At 36.0% G+C, this 22031-nt stretch overlaps 3 protein-coding genes across 3 annotated transcripts; 2 read left to right on the top strand and 1 right to left on the bottom strand.

Moving 5' to 3' along the window:
- The first annotated feature begins 1606 nt into the window (after positions 1-1606).
- Positions 1607-3892, top strand: LOC142529733 (calcium-binding protein CBP-like). The gene is made up of 4 exons (XM_075635349.1): positions 1607-2101; positions 3158-3204; positions 3292-3467; positions 3557-3892. Exons 1-4 carry the CDS (start codon positions 1627-1629, stop codon positions 3678-3680), a joined length of 822 nt encoding a protein of 273 aa, XP_075491464.1. The 5' UTR covers positions 1607-1626; the 3' UTR covers positions 3681-3892.
- A 975-nt stretch (positions 3893-4867) lies between these two features.
- On the bottom strand, positions 4868-11480 carry LOC142528671 (uncharacterized). Its single transcript, XM_075633763.1, has 11 exons — positions 9620-11480; positions 9194-9433; positions 8916-9045; positions 7814-7966; positions 7490-7707; positions 7341-7416; positions 6749-6955; positions 6097-6335; positions 5941-6019; positions 5707-5847; positions 4868-5327 (listed from the first exon to the last, which is right to left on the bottom strand). Exons 1-11 carry the CDS (start codon positions 10972-10974, stop codon positions 5121-5123), a joined length of 3045 nt encoding a protein of 1014 aa, XP_075489878.1. The 5' UTR covers positions 10975-11480; the 3' UTR covers positions 4868-5120.
- A 1121-nt stretch (positions 11481-12601) lies between these two features.
- Positions 12602-14110, top strand: LOC142528484 (uncharacterized). The gene has a single exon (XM_075633532.1). It carries the CDS (start codon positions 12602-12604, stop codon positions 14108-14110), a length of 1509 nt encoding a protein of 502 aa, XP_075489647.1.
- The last annotated feature ends 7921 nt before the right edge of the window (positions 14111-22031 follow it).

Genomic DNA, 22031 nt, shown 5'->3' with positions numbered 1-22031 from the left:
GTTGCCAAATTGGGTGAACTTACTTCCAACAATCAATTTTTATATCGAGAAGACAGCTTCAATCGTTTCTCTTCTGTGTATTAATAGTTTATTTGATATAAAAAAAAACCCACGAAATTTGGTTTCAGACTCTAATATTTTAAAAATAAAAATAAAAAAAAGGACGTTGACTTGGATTCCCAAGGTCAACCCAGCGTGTACAGATAGGGCTAGTCGTATTTAAACGTGGCCACGCCATTTCAACACCTTGCAGATGCATAGCCGACGATTAAGGGGGGCCATCGACATTTTGTATATTTACTAATATAATATATGACCCTTGGAATTTTACTAATTTCCCTATATAATATGATCCATTATTATTATAATAATAAACTCGATTTGAGCTCGATGGGCCATGTTCTATTTCCAATTTAAATATATTTCTTTTAAAAAAATCCAAATTTTATATTAATAAAATATAAATATTTGTCCAAGTGTTGCCATATAATGTTTTGGTTATAATTTCTTGAACTACTCCACTAATTTGTGCGTGTATATATAAATATAATTTTGATATGTTATATATTCATCATATACACTTATGTGAACACCGATAAAATGATATTCTTAGATTTACATTTTTTTTTTCATGTTTTCTATTTGGAAATTGAAATTGAGAAATCATAGGTATATAAATAGTTAGAGAAAAATTGTTTCAAATCATTTGAAAAAAAATAAAAAAAATAGTGTAATTAGAATATTAATTTTTGATTTCCAAATATATCTCATGATTCTCAATAAAATGAATTTCCAGTAATTTAAATATAGTGTAGTTTAGGGAATAATAAATTTCCAATAATACTTTGATCTCTCCATATATCTTTTTCCCCCTAAACTACACCATTTTTAAATTACTGAAAATTTATATTATTGAGAATCATGAGATATATTTGGAAATATTAAAATTAGTATTCTAATTAATGAAAGACGCGTTTTTTAATTAATAATAGTAATTTATCTATGGCCCTTTTCAACACGGTTTTACGAGTCGTATTTTGTGAGACTGATCTATTATTTGGGTCATCCATGAAAAAAATATTACTTTTTATGTTAAAAGTATTACTTTTTATTGTGAATGTCGGTAAGGTTTGATCCGTCTCACAGATAAAGATTCATGAGATCATCTCACAAGAGATCTACTCTTGATGAACATATTCGTCTTAAAGTATAATTATTAGTGATAAATAAATCAAAATAATAAAATTATATGATAATAATAATAATCAAAATACACGATTTAATATCTTGGACAATAATAATATTACTATTATAGAAAATAATAATTCTCGTACGAAACAATTTTACGAATCTTAATTTATGATATTTATTTAATTTATATTTATTTAAACATATAAAATAATATATTTTCATGAATCAGCACAAAATTGACTAAATATCGTACGGTAATTGTACATGGAAGTAGTAGATAACGAAACTAACGAGTAAGGGAGATTTATATAAGCTAGTGGTAAATTCGTAATACCGGCCAGTTCCAGGGGCAAAGAAGCTACCCTTATTTATTTAGCTCTATAAATTATCCAATTCCACTAAAAAAAAGTTTATTTGCATTTACGTGTGTCCATAATGTCCAACTACCCCAACCAGAATCCCTCCGGCTACCCCTACGGCGCTCCGCCGCCGTCTCAATCCTACCCATCCGCCGGCCATCCTCCACCCGGAGGTCCACCACCTCCCAACCAGTCTTCTCCTTACGCGCCCGTTTCCACTCCGTACTCAACGCCTTCAGCTCCTCCCAGTAACAACTATGGCGCTAACCAGCAGCCCTATGGTGCCCCCCAGCAGCCCTATGGCGGTTATCCTACCCCTCCTCATTCTGCTCCGTACGGTACCCCCTTCGCCGCGCTCACGCCCTCGGCTTTCCCGCCGGGGACGGACCCTAACGTGATCGCGTGCTTCCAGGCGGCGGATCGGGATGGAAGTGGGTTTATTGACGATAAGGAGCTTCAGAGTGCACTCTCGACTTATAATCAGAGCTTTGGGTTGAGGACTGTACATCTTCTCATGTATCTCTTCACCAACACTAACACGAGGAAGATCGGTATGTGATTTTACTGTCTTTAGGTCCGTCTTTGTGTGATAAAAACTGGAATGTCATTATCTTTCTTGTTGGTTGCGATCTCATCGATTCGGAGGCTCGATTCCGCCACAACTGATATAGTGATATGAAAGAAAATGCTGAAAATAAAACTAAATGTCGTTCACGTTCATGCGGCTGCTGTCGGCCGTTTAATTGTATACGGACTTTTTTTGAATTTGACTTTGGCATTAGAGACAGAGTGTTGTGCATGAAAAGAATTTTTTAATCCTGGATGTTGACTTTATATCATGTCTTGAGAGGTGATTGTACTATCTCCTTGATAAAATAAAATAAAATGATAGAACATATTTCCTTCTAATATCCAAATAATAGCTTAAGAATGAAGCTGCATTAAATACTATTTTTTTGTTTTACATAGGGATTTGATGAAATTTTCCATTTCCTTTTTTAAGGCCACATTTCTTTAACATATAGCCATATGCATACAGTAGATTTTTAATGGGCAGTGAGTGGAATTGAGGACTTGATCATCAGGGTACCGTCTCAACTCTCAATGGTCTAATATATTAAATCTGATGCCACCGTCCTTACTCCTCAGTCCAAGTATAACGAAAAAGTGAGAACATCATAAATTTGGTTGTCTTGCCGATAGATCCTTTTTTTTTTCAATGTGTTCTTAGGTTATAAGCCCTGAACCTGTGCTCCCAAAGGTTTTTTTTGGGTGGGATTCTGCGAGCTTATGGTTTCTATGCTTGCAAGTGCGTCGAAAGTTGTAGATATCATTTAAAGTCATGTACTTGTAGAATTGTAGTGTTCTCAGTACTTTTACCCATTGATTTGGATTATAGATGTGTAGTGGTCACCTTATCTTCGATGTCCATTCTCATTCCTTTTTGTAAATAATCCAATTTTTTATCAGTTAAATAATCAGTAAAATAGTTCTAAATCTTTGTAGAATCAAATCTACGTGTTTACAGAGCTCGAATGCTTTAGTATCAGTTCTTTGATAAATCTAAAACATGTTGGTCATTGGTTTATTATCCTATCTTAAAACAGGTCCAAAGGAATTTACACAAGTCTTTTACAGTCTTCAGAGCTGGAGGGTTAGTCTCAACTCCTTTATGTCTCTGCATTTCGATACTTTACTAAAATTTAAGAATGCATTCATCTGATTGGTTCCTTATTTTCAGGCTATTTTTGAGAGATTTGATAGGGATAGGAGTGGGAGGATTGACTCAAATGAATTGAGAGAAGCACTTCTTAGTCTCGGATTCTCAGTGTCTCCCACAGTTCTGGAGTTACTGCTTTCAAAGTTTGACAAAACTGGTGGAACTAACAAGGCCATTGAATATGACAATTTCATCGAGTATGACTTACATTCTACATACCACATACCAAGAATACAATAACTCTTACCAAGTTTCATGACTTCAATTTCCATTTTTCCTTGGTCAGGTGCTGTCTCACTGTTAAGGGGCTGACTGAAAAATTCAAGGAGAAGGATACCTCGTTTTCTGGTTCAGCCACTTTTACATATGAGGTCTTCATGTTAACTGTTTTGCCTTTCCTCGTTGCTTAGGGGAATGCACTCAACATCTGCACTGTGATCTTGTGTTGTTTTAGTCTCACTTTCGTTTGTTTTTTCTTTTCAATTATTTGTTGTTTCCCTTTCTTTCGTGAGTTTGTTAATGGTGCTGTATTGTTTACTTTAACAGAAATATTTTTAGTCTACCTAGTTACAAAGCGATGGGTTTCCCCCACTCTTTGTTAAAAAGTCACCTCTTTAGCATTTGCATGGTGTGTGATTTTCATTCTGACCATTGTCTTAACAAATACTGATTCATCGGCAACACTTGTGTACCGTTCTTGTACAACGGACAAGAGATGGTATATACTGTTAATCACCCCACATCCATGTTTGACTCGTTTATAGTAAAACTTGCCCAAACCACAGGCTCAGTACAAGATATGTATACATTGCTAATCACCCGGGTGATAACTGATCACCTTCTCCACAGTCCGACGAACGGGGTCTGAAATAACAAAAACGCCTCTCATGTCTACTGAAGAAAACCCTATGGAGAATGTATTCGGAATATGTTGAAGGTCAAAGATAAATTTCACTGGTAAATAGTAGGGTTGGTTGTTAGAGAAGAAAGGAATCGAACTAGGCAGTGAGAAAGGTGATATAGCTTGTGCAGAGTGCAATTGACAATAAGCATCTTCCGATTGCTTTATCTATTTGGTTGCGTTCTTGCTGAAGGAGAAACCCCACTCGCTGCAATGAATTTAACTTACATAGCCTAGATGTCTTTAATTGATTTCTACCATTTTTCATTGAGACGGGCACGGCGAGAAGAAACCCCAAAACTTGAACGACACAGTTGTACTTGGCACGGCAATCCCAATTAATTTGTGTTAAAAGTGATTAGGCTGCGCTTGAATAGGTAGGTATATGAGAGATGGATCTCAAATAACGTTCATCTTGGTGAATATATTTGGTATCCATTATCATAGAAATTACTTATTTTATGTAAAATAAATTTGAAATCCACTCGAATTTATTCGACCAAACCAATCCAAGCGCAAATAATTAGAGTGCATGTCAAATTTAGGGTTTTAACACGAAATGAATTGCAACATCATAGCAATCACTGGTAACAAGAATACGCATCTTCGCATATCATATGCAAAGAAAATTGAAGGCAAGCATGCCGTTGGTAGAAGTGCTTGAAGAATCTAGTTTAGGAACAATCAGTGCTAAACAGAATCACGAGATTATAAACATCAGTGTTAAAGAGCGACACATCGTACAAAAAAACGATTGTTTTGTACATACCCAAAATGAGCTTTGAAGTGAAGCAGAGCAGAGCACAAAATTTTAAGGGGTATTTTTTTTGTTAGATGCTGTCATATTTTATACACAGTTAAATGAAATATAACGCCGCCAACGCCGCCGCAGCCGCATGAGCAAAAAAAAACCCCAACCCCACCCAATGTTATAGTAAAAAAAATCAATTTAATAGTTGCTCCGCCATCGGTCGTGCCAATACCTCCGGCTGTTGTGTCTTTCATATGAGTTGTCATATCCAGCTTGTCCACCAGACCAGCTTCCTTTTTCAAACGGGGAACTGTAAGACGTCGAGGGGCGCCCAGAATCACTACTTTTATTGCTGCTATTCGTTGAAACATTCCTCATCTTCTCCTCGTTATCATACTTCGATCTCTGCCAAAAAAATTTAAAAAAAAATTCTCAGTGGAAGGCCATATATACATGTCATAACTCAATCTTTAGATTTTTGGAAGGAGCCAACATCGTAATTGAATGATACAACAAATTCTTTCAACCGATTTATTTCCCCTAGCCTTACGTGTGAGCATTTTAATACGATTGTGTGAGTAATATACTTTCAAAATAAATGCAACGAATATGATCAATTGTTTTTGGTTAGGTGTGGGGGGGGTTAGGTAAGTGAAATATAGTGATCAACTGGTCTGGCCAGATGATTTCTCCAAATAATCTAGAAAATAACATATTCCCCCTGTTTCTGGATTTATTTTTTTTCCTGCAATAATATAAGGTAATCCCATGAATGTAACAACACCTTGCAAGAATCTGAGAGTACTGTGTATGCCTCTCCGATGATTTTAAATAGCTTGTCAGCATCACTGTGAATTTTCTCACCGACATCCTTCCACAACGTCCCATCATCTCCTACATCACTCTTGATCAAGAACTGAATAGCCTATATGAGCACAAACTTCGTCAAAGTAAGCAAATACCCAAGCAGAAGTTAACCAACTTGAATGAGAGAGAAAAAGGGATATAAATCAAAGACCTTATCTGGATGATGTCTGAGAGCTGCCTTTCTGTAAGCTTTCTTAATCTCGGATTCTGTATCAGAAGCTTTGATTCCTCTGCAGTTCAGAATTTAGATTAATTGGCGACATTCTCAATGAGGACAATGGAAAAGTGACATGGTTGATAGACTTACAAAATGAGGTAAAAATTCAAAGGAATTTCCTTTTTGGCTTCAGCTTCAATTTTCGAAAATAGTCGACGAGCTTTTCTTAAATCCTTTCCGTTACTTCCACCTGATCTATTTTGAGAACCAGACTGCCGAGTCTTTTCTTGTAATCTATTTTCAAGAAGATGGATCAGTTTCAGCAGATCATCAGTTGCCTGCTTGTAGTCTCTGATTGTCTCATGTAAAGTGGCTCTCCTAGATAATGCCTGCAAAGTGGTGTAAGCAAACATGTCAGCAAGAGAAGGTATAAAAATATCATGAAAAGACAAAAAAAAGGATTACATGTCTATTATGTTTTCAAGGCCATCTCATATATGAGTAAACCTATCGGTTATGTTTTCAAGACCATCTCATCTATGAGTGTTGATCAGACAATCAAAATATAATGAAAATACAAAATAAAAGGGGATTATCTACATTACCAGGGAAAAAAAGTTCTACCATATAAATCATCGACTGGTACAGATAAACAAATATCACATGGTCTACGAAAAAGGATAATGCTTCAAAGCATAAGATCAAACAAATATGGATAACATAGAGGGGGAAACTGAAGATGACCGACTAACTTTATCTTATGCCAAGAATTTCTAGTCGCTTTTTGATTATGTAGCCGAACCTTTTGGTAATTTTCATCCAGAGCAATGGCTACACTACAATCTGCAATTGCATCAATAATCTGACCAATTGATTGGTATGCAGCAGCACGATTGCAGAAGCAGATAGCCATAAAAGGGCGTGAATCAACACTTTTCGAAATAGCATGAGTGTAATGCTCCACAGCTTCTGTATACCTTCCAGACAGAAAGGCTTCATTTCCAGATTTCTGTAGTGACCAGAAAAAAAAAATGTATCATAATCTGTCAGAGAAGAACAGATTCCTGGGGAAAAAAAGCAAAGAATACCTGCCAATAAATATAATGAAATTGCAAGATTTCGATAAACAAGACTCAGAAGAGAAATAGAATATGCAAACTTAGTGAATGCGCAGGTGAATGAGCTGATATGAAAAATTAGAACATAGAACTCTAACAAAGATACAAGGTAAAACGCAATGGCTGAGCCGATAATTCTACAACTAAACATGGAATGGAGCAAATACTTCAAGAATATTAATAATAAACCCAAGTGCATCAGAATAGGTCAAAAAACATGTTTGCATATATACGCGTGTGTGTGTATTTATATATATATAAGTAGCTGCACTATACCTTCAGGTGTAAAAGTTCACGTATAGCTGAAGCTAAAGTACTCGCAGATTCTTGAGTTATGTTTCCAGACCTGCAACTGAAATATCAAGATCTCAATAAACATTGGCAGTGAGGATGAAAACACGGTGTTCAAGGTAAATCAGGTTTACTTCGTGGTGATGGGCAGTTTTTCTACTTGTTCTATCAAATCAAGAGCCACGTCAAGCCTTCCCAGATGATAGTGGGACTTGGTCTGTAGATACCACCTCCACAACCTCGCATAAGAACTTTTGCAGCTTCGATCATCCAGATGATCGGATGTGAAGTTCTTTTCAGCAATGTCAAGAGTTTGCTCACATAGTCTAATCAATTCATGATACATCCGCAACTGTTACAATTATGATGAAAATTAAAGATTCCTCATAAGCTTGAATTCAGGTTGTGATTTAACAAGCAAAAATGCCAAATGTCCGAGATATTGAATTGGTACATACAAAGCATAGAGCCCTTCCTTTCATCTCAAGCAATTTATCTGAGTACATGCTTATCGACAAGGCCTCTGCAATGCTCTCCAAAGCACTATTTACAGCATCATGGGATCCTTCTTTCAAGAGTTTGTCAGACTCATGCATAAGGTTGGAGACTCTCTGCCAATCACAAATTTTGTCATTCAAAAATGATTCAGGAAATGCCAATTCTTTACTCTTTTAAAATGCCAAATATAAACCGAACACAGAACCAAAACGACCCAAACCCCACCCACCCACCAAAAAAATTTTAAAAAAAGAGTTAGGGGTGTGAGTAAAAGATGGCAAAAAACCATATTCTGGATGCATTCTCCTTCATTATTTCCCTATTGTTTTTGTCATCAATGATGTAATAAGTACGGTATTGCCACTACTAGCGGTCGTAGAAGTTGGAAATTAACATAGTGTGTGTGTGTAAGATATTTGTATGGACAGAAAGCTTTTCAGCCAATGAAATGTTAATAAAGGGGAAGTACGGGACATTTAGAAGGCTGATATTAGCTCTCTGTTTGTTGTATTCAAAGAACCAACAAAAAAGTATTTGATTTAAAAATCTCATATCCCAGATTCCCATTCCTCAATTGAAATCATTTTTTCCTTGAGCAAAAATCATAATTTCTGGTTCTCAATTCGCCTCTAGGCTCTAAATGAATTTATCCCATGATCATTGCATCCAAGATGCAAGGTCCTAATGAACAACAAGCATGGCGACACTCCCTTGAAATTTGAAATTTTGAACAATTTTATTTCATTGCAATAAAAGTTCTATAACAATGTAGCTTTTGTAAAGTGGTCTCATATTCGAGATACCAAGGGATCTATTTATCCTTCTGAATTGGTTGTTATTTAATTCTAAAACCCATAGTAGTAAGGATCGGGATGAAAAACTCAATAAATATCCATAACAGCCAAACATATGCAGAAAAAAGACGTCTGTTATTACACTGCTTCCTTTGCTCCAAAAAATTCTTAGATAAAACAAAGCATAAATACCTTGAAAATTATGCTCAATCGCATCATCAGTAAACTTTCAAGGTAAACATAATACCGAATAACAATAATGTCCCACCTTTGCCAATTGTAGGCGATCAGCAGCTTCAATTGTGACTCTCCTGTCTAAGCACACATTAGTCCCTGATTCCAAGCATTTATTGTAACAATTAATTGCATCTTCAACTTCACCCAATACCAAATGACAACTGCAATTTACAATTAAAAAAAATATAATTAATTACTAGGTCTAGTTAACAGTTACACAAATAAAAGAGAAAAAAATAGTTTAGCATAATTGATGAAAAGACTCGAGGCTGAAAACAAGAAAGAAAAACTAAAAGAAAAGGTACTTACGTCCCAGCCCTTAAGATAACCTTGAAAAAGGTTGAGTCTGAGGCTGCAGCCAGTGCACAGTCACTTATGGCTTCTCGCATCCTCCCTAGAGTCATTCTTGTGGCAGCACGGTTGCTATAGCAGAGCAGTAGTGGTTTCATGGAATATTCAAGGTCATTGGTTTGTGGGGTAGAATTTATACCCATCGTGTATAACTCCTCAGCTTTAGAAAATTTTCCAGCTTGGTATGCCTGGTTTCCCCTGGGTGAGATTATAACAATTTGCTCAAGTATAAATGATTGTACACTATAATGATCAATACAAAATTGCATCCAAAGTTAACAGCAGAGGAAGCGTTTATCGTAGAATTAAAATGACAAGAGTAAAAAAATAAGCATGAGAATATTATCACAAAACGAGAGGTATATGACCACGCCAAAACTTTACCTTATTCTCCAATGCTCACAAGTGTCATAAGTCGCAGTACCTTCAGAGCCTGGCCTAGAATTTTCTTTGTCAAAATTATCGCCTTGGACGGTGTGATTTGAACCGACTTTCGATTTATACTTTTTCTTGTATTGATGTTTTATTGCTGTTAACCCATCTTGTGCAGGTAATGAAGTAGATAAATTTGTATTGCTCTCATCATCATGCGACTTTTCATTATCCTCCACAAAATCTTTTTTAACCCCAGCATGTTCTCCTTTTACTCCTGAATCCATAGCTGCAGGTGGTGATTTGCTGCAATCACTATTTTGATAAGGAGAAAAATCCATTGGGGAATGACACCTGGGAGATTCATGACTTTGCTGGGAAAGGTCAACTTTATTCTCGTGATCCCGACCAGACAACTGTTGCATTACAGTTCGTTCTCTTAACTTTCCATTGGCCTTCTTCCCTTTTCTTCTTTTCGTATGTTTCCTATTTGAGTTACTGGCCATGTGATCAACACTTGAAAAGGAGAACTTCAAATCGATATCAGATGAATCTAATCCAGCTAGCTTGTTGGAAATGTTTATCCCATCATTCTCATCTTTATACATAGTCGGGACATGAAAAAATTCGCAACGGTGACAACTTTCAATTTCAACAGATGAAAAAAAAGATGAAGTCTTATTTAACTGAGGATTATCATGAGACAAGGGACTCTTATCTGGAATCTTCTCACTCAAATTCTTCAGATGATTTTCATTCATCGAACCATAGATCTTCTGGTTGCTTCCAAACACAAACACATTATTTACATTGGCACACATGTTGCTACTGAATTTTGCTGTCTTGTCACCGCCTGCTCCAGAACTAACGTTCATCCGCTTCATCTCATTGGTTAAACTAAAAATGTGGTCTTCCACGAAAGCACCTTCTGTATTACAATCACTAGTAGATTCTCCATTTCTGCTCGAGCCAATTTTGAAGTCATGCTCCAAAAAACGTTTGCTCTCTTCAGCTTTTTCCTTGTTCAATTGATTCATCTCGTGAACAAGCTTAGTAGTTCCATCACTGCTGAAAACCTGCCTGCCTCTCAAACCTCCAAAGGTAAAAACACCATTGAGACAATCATTCTGAAACTCAGTATCAAACACTGCATTCTCTATGCCCCCATCTTTAACATCAGATGAACGACCATTATTACAAGTGGAATTTTTCTCGAGATCTATACTTATTTTGGAATCACTATATGAACCAAACATATGATTTATGTTATCTTTTCCAATACCATCACCAGATTTAGAAGATAATCTGACACAAGGAGGGGAAACCTTCTCGGAATCTCCATAAGAGCCCAATTCAAATTCAGCCATCACATCAGGTACTACATTTCCAACTTCTTTATCGATTGCATCATTGTTCAATAGTTTGCCAGGATTTTGACTTTGGGAACCAAAATTACACTTCACAGATCCATTCCCACGAGCACCAAACACAAAATTTGCACTTTTAGCTTTTCCAAACTCGTCAGCACTCTGTTGCGATCCATTTTTCTCTACATAGTGTTGGTCTAACTTCACACGTGAAGTGGAATCATACTTATCAGAACCAAAACCATCAACTTTAGGGGACTCATCTACTTTCACCGTAGGGCAGGCAGCCTTCGTTGCACAAAAAATAAAAGTACCATTTTTCAAGCTAGCATCCAAATTTGAGCTACTTCTGTCAGAGGCAAAATGAAAGTCTCCATCTTTTGAGTGTGAATTAGATGTTGAACTAATCAAACTAGAACTAAAATAAGAAGTCCGATTCCCCGAACTCTCGAATTGTTTCAATTTTCCATTTATGTCTGCAGTCCTTTCACTCTCAGTTGATGCCAAATTTCATCACAATCCCCGAACACATTCCTCAACTCGCCATCAGCTTTAAGTTTCCTATCAAAACCATTTAACCCCAAATCAATCTTCGCAGGATTTAGAACACTGCGAGAAGCTCCCATCTGTTCTCTACTCATCCTTTTCGGCCTTGGTTTTATTCTACCTGAAAGATTATTAATTTCGGAGCCCATTTTCGAGCAATCGAATCCAGCAGTGTCGCTTGAACTGGAAGTAAAATCAAAAGGTCCCCAAGACATTGAATCCCGATTCGTTTTGCAGTCTGTTTTGGGCATTTCAAAGGCGGGTTGAGCTGTTGTGATCGGCGGTGACATCTTTTCGCAGAATTTCAGGGCTCCGAGAGTGGAATGTTCGGAATTTTTTTCCGGTCTTCGGGTTTCCCGGAGTCGAGAGGGAGTGCCTGGGCCTGGGGGTATGGTATGTGAAAGGGTTTGGGTTTTGGATTCGATGTTCGACCCAGTTTATTTGAACAAAACACAGTACCTTAATGCCGCGTTTGGTTGCTCACATAATTTAGCAGCCTAATAATAACGTATTGCCCCTCTAATTTATGAATAAAGTGTACTTCTACCCCGAACCCAGAAATAGCTGACTGCCCCTTATATATCTACTTATATTAAAGCATAAAGTTGAGTGAAATGGTCAGTTTAGTCCTGGTACTAGGTAATATCCCCAAACATATATTTCTTCCACCGCACTATAGCCTAGGGACAATACCACGTGGGATGTGCTCTTCTCTCCACCACACCCGTAGCTTCCCGTTGCACCGCTGTTTCTTCGTCTCTTCGTATCCCTCGTCCTCTGTTTTTCTTGCCTTGGTTCTCGTTTTTCTCCGGTTGCAACGAACAGATCCTGTTACGGGGGTTTATTCATTGATTTAAGGATAAATCATATCTATGTGATTGCTTTATTATATGATATTATTTTCTTCCAAAATAATAGCCGTGGATCATGGGATCTTTTAGGAAACTTGGGATTTTTTGGCTTTGCCTTTCTTGTATAAATATTTCATTGAATCAATGAAAAAGATAACACCTTGTTTTGTCATGGTATCAGAGCAAGGTTTAGGTTGCTTCAGAAAATAATTTCTCTTGTTTTCCTAACCATGGCTGAAGGAGCCGCACCTCTGCCACCGGCAAAGATTGATCCCAGTTCGCCATTTTACTTAGGGCCACAAGATCGCCCTGGCGACTTTATTACTCCCATTCGTTTGAAACTTGACAATTTTGATGATTGGTCTCATGCTATTCGCGTCGCTCTTTCCTCTCGATGCAAATTCGGTTTTCTTAATGGAACAATCACAGACATCGTTCCCCCTTGTACGAAAGATGATTGGGTCACGATCCAATGCATGTTGGTCTCATGGCTCACGAATACGATTGACCCAGAGGTACGTTCTATGCTCTCGAATTATGATGATGCTAAACGCTTATGGGATGACTTGCACGAACGATTCTCGATTGTGAACGGTCCGCGTATTCACCAACTTAAAGGGGATGTTAATCGCTGTGAGCAAACAAAAATTATGCCTGTTGCTGTTTATTTCAGTAAATTGAATGTTTTGTGGGATGAACTCGATAAACATGAGCCTTTGATTTCTTGCAAGTGTGGTAAATGTACTTGTCAGGTTGGTAAACAACATGAAAAACGGCGCGCCGATGATAGGCTGCACCAATTTCTTCTTGGCCTATGTTCCGATTATTATGCCCAATTGAGGACGACTCTTTTGTCACAAGATCCTCTCCCTACATTGAATCGGGCATTCCAACAAATCGCTCAAGATGAGCGGGTTCGGGGGATCACACACTCCACTGAAGAGAAACCCGATGCTGTAGGTTTTGCTGTACGTATGGATACTAGATTCAAACCGCGTCTTGATAAAACGGAGAAGGCGGCCTTGATTTGTTCTCACTGTCACAAATCAGGTCATGATATTGCTACATGCTTTGACATCCATGGTACTCCAGATTGGTACTTGGAAAAATATGGATCTAATCTTGAGGGAAAAGGCAACTTGAAGGGCAAACCAACCACTCCGTCAACAAAAATTTCAGCAGGTCGTGGTCGTAACGGAGTACGTGCTAATGCTGCCACACACGATGTTAATCATAGTGCACCTCCTGAAAAGTCGATCTCTGCTCCTGTTGTGCAAACCCTTCCGAGCTTTACTGCCGAACAATGGGCTGCATTATCGGCCACGTTTGGTTCCTCTTCTACTCCTTCTAACAGGCTGCATGGTAAATTGGGAATGAATGATTGGATAATTGATAACGGCTGCTCTCATCATGTTACCAGTGATGAATCTTGTTTATCGAATATTAAAACGGTTTCTCCATGTCCCGTGGGTCTTCCGGATGGTCAAACGGTGGATGCTACTAAGGAGGGTGTAGTGAGACTAACGGACACAATAGTGCTCCAACATGTCCTTTTTGTTCCTAAACTACACTGCAATTTAATTTCAGTATCACAATTGAACGATGATCTAAATTGTTTTGTCCAATTTAATTCTAACTTGTGTGCTATACAGGACCAACGTTCGAGGGAGGTGATTGGCACGGGTGAGCGACGGGATGGACTTTACTACCTCCAGCATGGCTTTGCCTTTCTTGTATAAATATTTCATTGAATCAATGAAAAAGATAACACCTTGTTTTGTCAGATCCTAGCAAAAAAACCTTTCTTGGTGTGTTGTATGCGTCCTTCTTCCAGCTTCTCGGCGTCACCTCTACTGTGTTGCTTTCCCCCTTGTACAGACTGGTGAGATTCTACTGTGTTTGCTTTCTTCACTTTTTCCCCGCGAGCTTACTTTTCTTATTTAAAACAGGGAAGACACTTTTGTCCCACATCAATTAATGAAAAATTCGAAGATTTTCAGTTCTTTTTCCAAGTTAGGACATCAAGGACCGAAGCAAGAGGGAGAATATTCGTGCGAAATACAGTCATAGCATGTGTTCCATCATCTAATGCCTCATCAGCATCGCAGAGCTCTGAAGAAAAGAACTTGTCTTCACGTGTTCAGAGAGAGTTGCTGCCTGATATACCTAGGGGTAAAAAAAATACCGAAATATCGAAAAACCGTACCGAAAAAAATACCGAACTTACCGAAAAAATCGGTATACCGAACATTTCGGTACGGTATGATACCGTACCGAAATGTTCGATATCGGTATCGGTATGAAATATATTTTTTTCGGTATTTCGGTATATACCGAAATATCGAAAATAATTTTTTATTATTATTTTTTTAAATTTAAGTTCGGTATACAGGTATGAACATTTTCCATACCGAAAATTCGGTATACCGAATGTGCGGTATACCGAAATTTCGGTATCGGTATCGGTATGGAAAAATTCCATACCGATATTTTCGGTACGATATACGGTACCGTAGTTCGGTACGGTATACGGTACCGTACCCACCCCTAGATATACCCATGCCTGAATCTCAAGCAATCACTTCAAACACACAGAAACAACATATTCCAACAGCTCTGGTCGAGCATCAAATCCATTCAACAGCCAAAAGAAGCATCGACTTCGAAGGCGATATAACACAGAAAAGCCCAAAACATGCTAAAAAGGACTGAGGTACTTACATTGTCCACACTTTTGAAATTGCTTTTGTTGGTAATTTCTTAAAAATGTTATTATCCAAACGATTTACACATCCAGGCTCTTCGGAAACGTATATATTGGAATAAATCAAAAAATTACTATGTATTTATAAAATGTGTCTATTACTTACCTTATCATAAACACGTCGCAGAATATAGTGTTCGTATATATTTTTGAAATAACATTTCTTCTCTTGGTATTGGTTGGTGGAATCATTCTTCTCTTAATGTGTAACTGACGTAAGGCTTCATAAGTACGATTGTTTTCTTATTATATGATCAAAAATATCATGGATATTTTAAGCTAAGTTAGTGAAGTTAACACAAAGTATGCTGGATCAGTTGTTTGTGACCTAAAAAAATTTCATAAGCTCACTGATAGTTTGATTGGATTGTTGAAAAATGTATGGATAATTTGGGCGAAATAAATGAGCTAAGATAGAAATAGTAAATTTTTTTTAATGCGCTCAGTTACGTAATAGTAATACGATAAATAAAAAATTGCAGTATTTTATTTTATATAGATGTGTCTGTGTGAAGATGAGGAATAAATATCATTTCTAATTATTTATTCTAAGTCTGCAAATACACCTCAAAGTCACTAACACTACTGATGGAATAAAAAATATAAACGTCTATTTTATTAAACGTAAATACATATTATATACATTCATATACATAACATAAAATTAAAGTAAATATACAACTTTTTTGTATTCTTTTGTTTCTATATTAAACAATTACTCTCTATACTATATGATTCTCAATTCAGTGCAATAATTATCTTAATTCCCAAAGTACTCGACGTTTCTTATCATATTTTTTATTTAAAAACTAACAAAGACAGACTATAAGATCACATATTCGAGCTATTTTACTTTTCATTTATATTTTGAAAGTAAACTTATTTTATTCATATTAATATAACATTAGCATTACTGTTATATTTCTTAGCATTATATTCGCTATCGGCAACATCACTGTGGTAAATAAAATTTATTTCGAAAATATTGAAGGCATTATACCTAATTTATTTTCTTTTATTAGTCACTCGTTATATTCATCTATTTCACTGCCATAAAATTCGTAAATACGTCAAATAAATTCTAAAAAACAAACGTTATGTCTACTGAAATCCAATCGACATTAACAATTAACAAGTTTTCATTTTCTTTGTTTACACTAAGATTCTAAGTGCTGTTACTGACTGTTTAACATTTCATATTACAACTAATATTTACGTTAAAATTACCAATTTTATAAATCCATCAGCGTAAAAAATGTCATTAGGTATGACCTCTGTGGGGACCCGGACGCTAATCATTTTCTTAATCATCATTGGGATAATAGGATCAATTTAATTAATCTGGGTCTAATTTTTTTTTTTTATACAAATGCGGAACGTAATGGAATTCATCTAATATACATATCAGTATATAAAACTACGAATCTAGTACAATATACATTTATCGAAAACTAAGGTTCAACACTAAACATCAAGTGTTCAAAACCCTATCAACATCAAAGTCCGAAGTCTCCACTCTAATCACGATCTCTCCTCTTCATCTTCTCGACCCTGATCCTGCCCCACCTGTTGCCATGCACACATACAAACACGACAACAGCCGGATAACTCCGGTGAGAATATAATCCCAGTATAAGAAATGTAAGCATGCAATCATATCCAACATATAAAAGCATGAAACAGATATCAATAACATGTAATATAATTTGAAAACATGAATCGATATAAAACTGTAACTCAAATAGTGACTCGTAATCTCCGACTCAACTCACCTCTAATCTAGGGATCCCGGTTCCTGGACATTGATACATATATCGAATCTCAGCAATAGGAGTCGATCAACCCCTAAGCAATATCGATATAATTCAATAATCCAGTGTCTTGGCATATCCGCCACAGACTTGGCATATCCTGCCAAAGCTATCCTATGACATGTGCAATGGGCCAATAACAACTCAGTCACAATCTGGCCCTTCTGTCAATGACTCTCGCTCAATAGCTATCAGCTATTCTCTATTTTCTATAATTCAATAGATTAATCGTATCAATGTCAAACAATTGCAAATATCAATGCAATAAATAAAAGTATGTGGTTTTAGGGAAACTAGAGTCCAATCTGACTCAAGTTAATCTCCCGGTTAACATTGACTTATACATTTCTTTCGTAATCTCGGTCTAAAGAATTGGAAGTTCTGAATTCAAGTCTGTCTCTGTCAATCTGAAATGACATATCAAGAATAATAATATCAACATTCCATTCCCAATTCAATACTGAATCTGATCAATTTGAATCTAATTCAAATCAACGGCATAACGGCACAATCCCGATATCCCCGTCAGTACAATATCACCAGATATCAATTACAAATCATAACCAATAGTCGAAATAATCCATGATTGTAGAAATTTGAATAATTTCAATCCAATATCTGAAAAATCATAACAATTGCATAAACGGCCAGTTCTTCGATCTGACTTCAAATATACGATTACTGATATCGCAAGAACACCTTATATGAATCATATCTAATTCTTTTAATCTCCTAATTTCAAATCATGTCAGAAATCAATAAAACTTACGTCCTGTTGTATCCGTTGACGAGAGGATCACAGAACTGTGTTCGGATTAAAAATCGGATCACCGGTACATGCAAAATCACAATTCTAGTATCAAATGAAGCTTGAGAGAAATTTTCTGGAAAGTCTCGACTCTTTCTTCCTGTAGATGCCGAGGGAGATGAGAATATATATCTCAAGCAAGCATGGTATGCCAAGTGTCCCACTCAAGCCAATATTGCACTTTAGACCCTGAATTCTTCACTATTTGCAATTTGGTCCTCAAAACTCTTTTTAATTCCATTTCAATCCTCATTAATTACAAAAATCGTGGAATTTAATTCATCATTCCAAAATTCGTAAATTAAATAATCTCGGATTAAAATGATATAATCTCGGGCCTTACAACCCCCTTATAAACACCACCATTATTTAAATATGAATACTCTATTTTAGAATTTAAAATAACTTATTTATGGAGTTGATCTCTCATTAGATTTTAAGATGAGCAAATACTTTGTGTTCAATTTGAGACATGTTATTAAACTTCTCAAACTTGAACATCAACTCGATCTTTTTCCTAACTATTCCCACTTTCTTGTAATCCATATTTTTCCATGTTTTTTACTTTGTTGAGCACATGACCAACTTGAAATACTAATCGTATGAATATATATATAAAAGAAAATAAAAACTTACTATACTCATAATACTTACAGCTTTTAAAATTACATTATTAAATAAGACCTACAAAAATATAAAAGCCTCATTAGTTACTCTAAAAAAACATATAAATACTCATACGTTAGACGAAAAGCCTGGATAAAACACCTCAAGAATTGAGGTGCCCTAACTAGTATATATGTAAACATATACCAGCTAATGAACCAAACCCCTACCAACAACCAAGATTTCTCGACTTGGCTTGATTCATGAGGCACCGTCTTTATGTTTGTTTTCAAGAATCAATCAACCAAACATTATGAAGGGTTCAAAAGCAAGTTCCTAAAGTTCTGCAAAAATGAAAAAGCACTCTTATTTTCCTTAACGTTTAGAGTTGTTCTCAAAAGCCGCATTCAATAAATTCAAATATATATTCGAAATAATTTAAAGTAGTTGGTGCTTTGAGGTCGATGATGAACTTCTGATTCCCAAGATACAATGGAAAAACATATAGCAATTTAGCACAAAATGTGCAACAAAGATGAATTGAATATACTGTCTCACAAAGGGAGCTCATACGAATGTAAGAGGAAAATATATCTTGAATTTTTCGATTTTTTTATATTTTATATTTTTTATTTTATGAGGTGTTGATATTATTTGTTCTTTATGTTATAATGCCTACTGAAAGAGACACTCAAGATGTAAGGTCCAAAAATAAAAGGATGTAATCCAACTGCATGCAAATCTAGGGAAAATGAGAAATAGCTAATTAATTATTTTAATTGCTTAACTTGATTATGTTTGTTATGTATACACGATTTTAAAGTAATTTTTCTACTTGAATGTATTACATTGTATTTTTAAATTTTATTTGAGATGCAATCGAGGAACGGAGACCGATGACTGAAAAATAAAAAATATTTTTTATTAAATAATTATTTTTAATTATTTAAAATAAGGTTAATGCTTTATGATATTTTTAAAAGTAAAGAGTTTTGATGTGATTTTATATGCCGAGACGTAATTTTTATCGGTATTTGATTTTCAACAAAAATCCGAACTTTTTGACAACTTGGCTAATAATTTCACGAATTTTCCTAAACGAAATATTTTATTAATGCACTAATGGGCTTAATGGGCCTAAGTAACAATGTTATGGGCCTAAGCTATTATTAGGTGTTTTGATTAAATATAAAAGCCTAAATCCTCACCATTATTAACAAAAACTACACACCCCTTTCTCCCTTACACACACAAAATCTTCCTCCATCAACACACACGCACACACGCATCAACAAGAGGAAAAAAAGGCATCAGTTTTTCTTGAGGAATTCAGCCTAGGGTTTTCTCGTCGCCGTTCTTCGCATCGTCAACGTATTTTCGTGCGCTATATACGCAAAAGCACGCCATAATTCTTCATTTTCTCATCTACCACACCCTATTCCGTTTTATTTATTTCGTTTTTATGCAAAACATGTGTTTAATGGTTGATTTTTGTTCCAAAAACATGATGCATACTTGCGTGAAAGGGCTGCCATGATTGGGAATCATTTATGGAACATTTTTACACGAGTTAAGAGTCATACGAGGCATGGTAATAGGCTGCACGAGAATAAGAACAAGCTGGAACCGAATAATCACGTTTTGAGGTAAAGGCTCGGTTTTGAGCGAAACATGGTGCATGGCTTGGCTTTGGTGCGACCAGGGCTGGGCTGGAACATGGCTGGGTCAGGAGAGGAGTCCTAGCCACGCTAGGACTTGAGCACAGCGCCTGGGAAGGAGTCCTAGCTCCCGAGCCATCGCGCGAGTTGTACAGCTGTGCACAATGGGACATGGCTCGGCCAGGGTGGTCAGGACTGGGCTAGGCCAGGTCTGTAGTGTCCTGAGAGGGTTCACAAGGGGCTAGGTCATGGGCTGGCTCGGTGGTTAGAGTCCTAGCAGGTAAATCGAAGAGTCCTAGTGGTTCTACTTCTCACGCGGCTCGGGTCCTTCGCACCAGGGGCTGCAGCGAGCTCGGGTTGGTCCAGTGGGTCCAGGAGGGTTCCTAGAGGGTCTGGTAAGGGGTTGGCTCAAGGTGGATCGGGCTTGGCTCGTGGAAACCGAAGGTTGGCTCATAGGTTTTGGCTAGGGTTTGGTCCTTAGGGTTTGTATTTGGTTAAGGTTTGAAACGTGGTTCAATGGGGTCCGAATCATGGTTCACGAGGGTAATTTAAATATAAAAGTCTTTATTTAAAGTTTGGGAAGTTTATATTAAAGTTTGAATTTAATTTGGGATTAAAATGCATTAAGAATTTACAATTAAAGAATAAATAAAAAACCATGAATTTAAGCTAAATAAAAATATCATACAAATAATTATTTAAGCTTAAATAATTATTTGGGATTGTCTAGAGTTAACCGGAAATAAGAAAAATCAAAATCGTGAAATTTTGCGTCTAGGGGTAAAACGATCATTTTACACCTGAAAATAGTAAACGACATGACAGTATCCCGAGTGCTCTAAAATATGTTAATATGATAATTTTAAATGTTTATGGAAATTTATGATGAAACGTTAACTCTAAAAGATATGTTGCATGTTTGGTTTAAAAAAATGATTATTTTATGCATTGATTTTATAAAGTGATGAAAATATGAAATGTTGAAGGAAGTGAAGTAATTGTGACTAATACGATGATACGATAATACGTAAGGCCAAAGCTCAGTTGACGGGTAAGAGTGTAGCTGATATTCCCACCACCCAGTACTGTGGTTACATGTAGATGATCAATCGACCTTTAATACGAATACGAAAATCACAATTAATGATCTGAATTCAACGAAAAGGAAACATATATGTATATGATGAAAATGAATATGTTTATGAGGATATGAAAAATGTTTATGTTTATGCATGTTCATGAAATGTATATGTTAAGTAAAAGTATTTTCACTGTTGCATGTGATTGTATTCGTATTACTTGTTATTAAGATTATGGTTTGCTGAGTCTTTAGACTCACTAGGTGTGATGGATGCAGGTGAGTATGGTATTAATGTTGACGGAAGTCTTGATGGTTGATCTGACTGGACTGAAGGTGCACATAATCCGAGGACCAACGCTAGTTTTTCGCATTTAGGATTAAAAGCTAATGTTAAAGATTTTTACGACTTTCATTTGTTTTTTAGTGGTTTTTGAGAAGTTGTTAGTATTGACTTTATTTTAAAATATTGTTAAGTTATGATTGAAAATGTTTGACGATTTTATGTTTTGGGTTCTTGATTTTGAATTTTCAAATATAGTTGGTTGTTTTATTTTTGAAAATGGTGCAAAACTATTCATATATCGGTCGAATCATGAGGGTTTAAAAAAAATTTCTAGTACTTTTTAAGAAAATGAGTAGTGGACGTTTCACAAGATGTTGTAATGTATTTTAAATCTCTCAAAACAAGGTTTAAAGAGAAAAAAATTATTTTTTACAAGGGTATACTAGCTTAGTCGAGCTAGAGAAACACCGCACCCTATTCAAGTTTGACTTTGAAAGTATATCAATACTCTGAACTTAATTTTGAATTAAATTTAGAAAATATTTTTAAGCTCGAGTTTAAATATTTATTTTACAAAAATCCTTTTTTTATATTTAATCATCAAAATATGTAATTTACGATAAAATATGGCAAATTAATAATTTAAATA

This window comes from Primulina tabacum, chromosome 16 (assembly GCF_025594145.1).
Source record: "Primulina tabacum isolate GXHZ01 chromosome 16, ASM2559414v2, whole genome shotgun sequence".
NCBI lineage: Eukaryota > Viridiplantae > Streptophyta > Magnoliopsida > Lamiales > Gesneriaceae > Primulina > Primulina tabacum.
Note: the sequence above shows the minus strand (reverse complement) of the source record. Positions and strands in the feature narration are given on the sequence as shown.

Bases quoted from the DNA above. Each gene is read 5' to 3' on its own strand.
- LOC142529733 (XM_075635349.1), top strand. From the start codon at position 1,627: ATGTCCAACTACCCCAACCAGAATCCCTCCGGCTACCCCTACGGCGCT. The intron at 3,205-3,291 runs GTTAGTCTCAAC...CCTTATTTTCAG, and splicing joins ACAGTCTTCAGAGCTGGAGG to GCTATTTTTGAGAGATTTGA. The intron at 3,468-3,556 runs GTATGACTTACA...TTCCTTGGTCAG, and splicing joins GAATATGACAATTTCATCGA to GTGCTGTCTCACTGTTAAGG.
- LOC142528671 (XM_075633763.1), bottom strand. From the start codon at position 10,974: ATGGCTGAATTTGAATTGGGCTCTTATGGAGATTCCGAGAAGGTTTCC. The intron at 5,848-5,940 runs GTCTTTGATTTA...GTGCTCATATAG, and splicing joins TCAGACATCATCCAGATAAG to GCTATTCAGTTCTTGATCAA. The intron at 5,328-5,706 runs GTGTTGTTACAT...TTTTTTTGGCAG, and splicing joins TACTCTCAGATTCTTGCAAG to AGATCGAAGTATGATAACGA.
- LOC142528484 (XM_075633532.1), top strand. From the start codon at position 12,602: ATGGCTGAAGGAGCCGCACCTCTGCCACCGGCAAAGATTGATCCCAGT.